The following is a 3359-nucleotide window of genomic DNA, read 5'->3' on the forward strand; positions in this document are numbered from 1 at the left end:
AGTATTTATTACAACCACCGTTCTTGGAGGAAAACCATCATTCTCTCTACCCCCCCGTGTCTACAGTCACAACTCCTTCCTTACAGTATCTTTATTAAAAAAAATGCCTGTTTCTTCTTCTTTTGAAAATTTCATTTTTCTTTGCTTTTTTTTCATTTTAGCCATGTTTCTTCCACTTACTCTGATTACTTTAATCCTCCCACCAATTCTTTCCCACTAACTACACTGCCTTCTCTTACACCCATGAATTCTCCAGTGACTCCTCAACACCAAAATAAATCTCCTGACTGAGCTTCCCAGTTTGTCCCTTTCCTCTGACCCTTAATGGAAACTCCTTGCTGTACAAGAGTCATGTGATGTCTCTGGGTCTTAGTTTGTTCCTTTGAAAAATAAAGGAATAAACTAGATTACAAATAAGAAAACATAGTTTGTTCTTCTGGATTGCAGACAAAATTAATAACATTTTTACAAAAAAATCCTGCACACAGAGGTCATTTTTAATGCTTTTATTTAGAAAAAGTTTCAGGTTATTTTGAAATACATTAGACATCTATCCACTGAAGACAAGAGAGAGGTTATTCCAAATATTCTTTAATAGCCCTAAAATAATTTTGCCTATCAGAGCAAAAAAATCCACCCAAAAAGGTTTTTCTGTAATGGAAATTACATCACTTGACTTCTTAGGCATCTCTCTCTCTCTCTCTCTCTCTCTCTCTCACACACACACACACACACACCCTAACACACACATACATAGTTAGAAATATTTCATTTTTAAGGTTAAATTTCATACAACACATTACTAGTATAAAGGGGTTACTTTAATACAATAGCTATCTCTAGTTCCTTTTAACAAGGGAGCTGGACTTCATATTACTCAATCTTGGTTTATAAATCCAACTATAAAATTGAGGGAGAAATGTGTCTTGTCTAGCCCTCTCTGCCCAAATCAAATGCCATCTCCCCTGAATCCAATAGTCATAAGACATCTTCCTCTCCTCTGAACTCCACTGGGGCTCACCTTATATCCTTCTTACACCCCATACTTCCTAAATCAGACTCTCTCGTGTCTGTCAATAAATATTTATGAAAGGAAAGAGGAGCGGAAAAGTAAATAAGCATCAGAATTTAATAGGAAAAGTATGGGCTTTGAGTCAGACAAACCTAGCTTTGCATCTCATTTCATCTATTTAATCACCATGTATCCTACACAACTGATTTAGCCTCTCAGGGCCTTAGTTTCCTGGTCTCCATAATGGAGCTAACAAAGCCTCATTCATAGGGTACTAGGAAGATAAAAAGTGGTAAGATGGTTAAACAGCTAGCACATAAGAGGCACCCAAAAAAAGTTACATCCCCTCTCCCCGTTCTAGCATGGCATTCACAGTTCAATCCTGCATCATAGTTGATTGGACACAGGGCTGCTCCCAGGCTTTGAGCTTTGGAAGGCAAAGTCTTGTTCATCTTTGTGTTTCCTGTAGAGTCTAGGGTAAGGTAGTGAGTGCAAATTCTGGAGGTGCAGTAACTGCATACTGTATTCGACTGAGTGTGGAGCAGGATCATTCCCAAGCTGGGGGACAATGACATATGGATTTGGGCTCTTTGGGCTTTTCTGATAATACAGGGTAGGGCAAAAGTAGGCTTACAGTTGTTCATATGGAAAATAATACAATAATTAATAAATAATAATAAAAGAATAAACTATTTCTTGTACTAGGTTTGCCCCACCCCGTATAGTTCCTCTTGTGAGCTACAGCTCAGGCCACTTTGGCCTTGAGACAGCCCACCATGTCTTAAAATAGGTTGTTCAAAATATAAGTACTCTCCTAAATTCTTTGGCAACTGATCAGAATGCTGTTCCATTTCTCACGGTAGAAACTGCTGCAGAAAATCAACCTTACTCTGAGATAGAGAAGCTGAATTCATACAGCTTGCTGGAAAAACAAGTTGTGTTGAAAAAGCACTGAGTCAAATACACTCCAGTTCATCCCTGAATAGCCAGAAAACCTTGGGCAAGCTATCTATGCTCATTGAGCCTCAATCAAATAGAGACATTATAACTCTACTCTGAGTATTACCCAGGGTTATGGGTAGATAAGGAAGGTGATGCCCTGGAACAGAACAGACTTTGAAGCAGGATGCAAAACAACGTCTAGAAAGCCATCAATTTTGGTCACATTGAGCTCTTACTTTGTCACAATCCAGGCTTCTACCCTTATATCCTTCTTTGGCAGTTCACCAGCTCTCACTTTATAACCTCAGTATGAAAGTGTGTGTGTGTGTGTGTGTGTGTGTGCATGTGTGTATGTTTTTATAACCTCAGTATGAAAGTGTGTGTGTGCGTGTGTGTGTGCGTGTGTGTACACACACATACAAGTGATGAAATCTACATAACATCCTATCTTTCTTCTGAATACCACGTTACAAGGCAGCAAATGTCATGACTTCATAATACAACAGACGCAGTGTCTATCACGCAAAGGGCTGGTCCGCTTGCCGGCAGCAGGAACTGCACGCCTTCCCTTTCTATCTGACGCTAGAACAACACTGCACAGCCCAGGCGCTTGTAGCTTTTCTCATGTGTCAGTCACAGCTTCCTTTGTAAAATACTTCAAAGGCAATACAGCTCAACCAAAATGTAACAGAAAGTCAACCCCAGACTAAAGGAGGCGGGTTGGGGGAGAAGCCAGCGATCTGTCTCTTCAGGTGGAATCTTTATTCCTAGGTCATTGTACTACTGTCACCCCAGCTTCCAAAGGAAATCAGGAGGTGGGGGGAGATGGGCCACCTACACACTGCATATGGAAGAACGCACGTTCCCAAATTTCTGAAAAAAATCTTCTTGTGCCCGGGCCAATGCGTCTTCATCAATGTAGACCGCTGGCCTTTTGGCCATGAGGAAGTACTGCACCTTCCTCAGCTTCCAGCCCAACACGTAGTGGAGCCAGCCGCACACAGCTGCCGTGGACCGGCCAACCCCCGCGTTGCAGTGAACGTACACGGTGTGTCCATTCTCCAGCAGCGCGTGCAGGAGACAGACCGCCTGGGGCAGCATCTGTACCCGGCCTGGGGTGGAGAAAGCACAGCACAGACATGTAAATAATGAAACCCCAACAGCGCCGTCAATAACTCCTCCAGCACCCCGTGAAGTCACAGCGCCCTGCCCGATGAGGCAGGGATAACACAGCGTGCTTCATTCCTTTCTTGGAAGGAAAAGGTGAGACACTATCAAATCCTGCTAATAATGGAATGGAGGGGCCCTGCAGAGGCAATGGGCAGCTCTGTCACTTGATTTGGCTGCTCCTTTGAGAGACTTCTGCGTCCGCACCTATTTCCCCTAAAAAAAGGTTCACCGTTGC

The 3359-nt window shown here is 42.6% G+C and overlaps 1 protein-coding gene across 1 annotated transcript in view; it reads right to left on the reverse strand.

The window, feature by feature from the left end:
* Nucleotides 1–2316: 2316 nt before the first annotated feature.
* Nucleotides 2317–3359, reverse strand: part of EPM2A (epilepsy, progressive myoclonus type 2A, Lafora disease (laforin)) — a 39958-nt gene continuing 38915 nt past the window's right edge. The window contains exon 4 of the mRNA XM_006755413.2: nt 2317–3066. Coding sequence (XP_006755476.1) covers nt 2789–3066 — 278 coding nt within the window. The 3' untranslated portion in view covers nt 2317–2788. The remainder of the gene's footprint in view (nt 3067–3359) is intronic.

The sequence above is a fragment of the Myotis davidii genome, unplaced genomic scaffold, assembly GCF_000327345.1.
Source record: "Myotis davidii unplaced genomic scaffold, ASM32734v1 scaffold292, whole genome shotgun sequence".
Lineage (NCBI taxonomy): Eukaryota > Metazoa > Chordata > Mammalia > Chiroptera > Vespertilionidae > Myotis > Myotis davidii.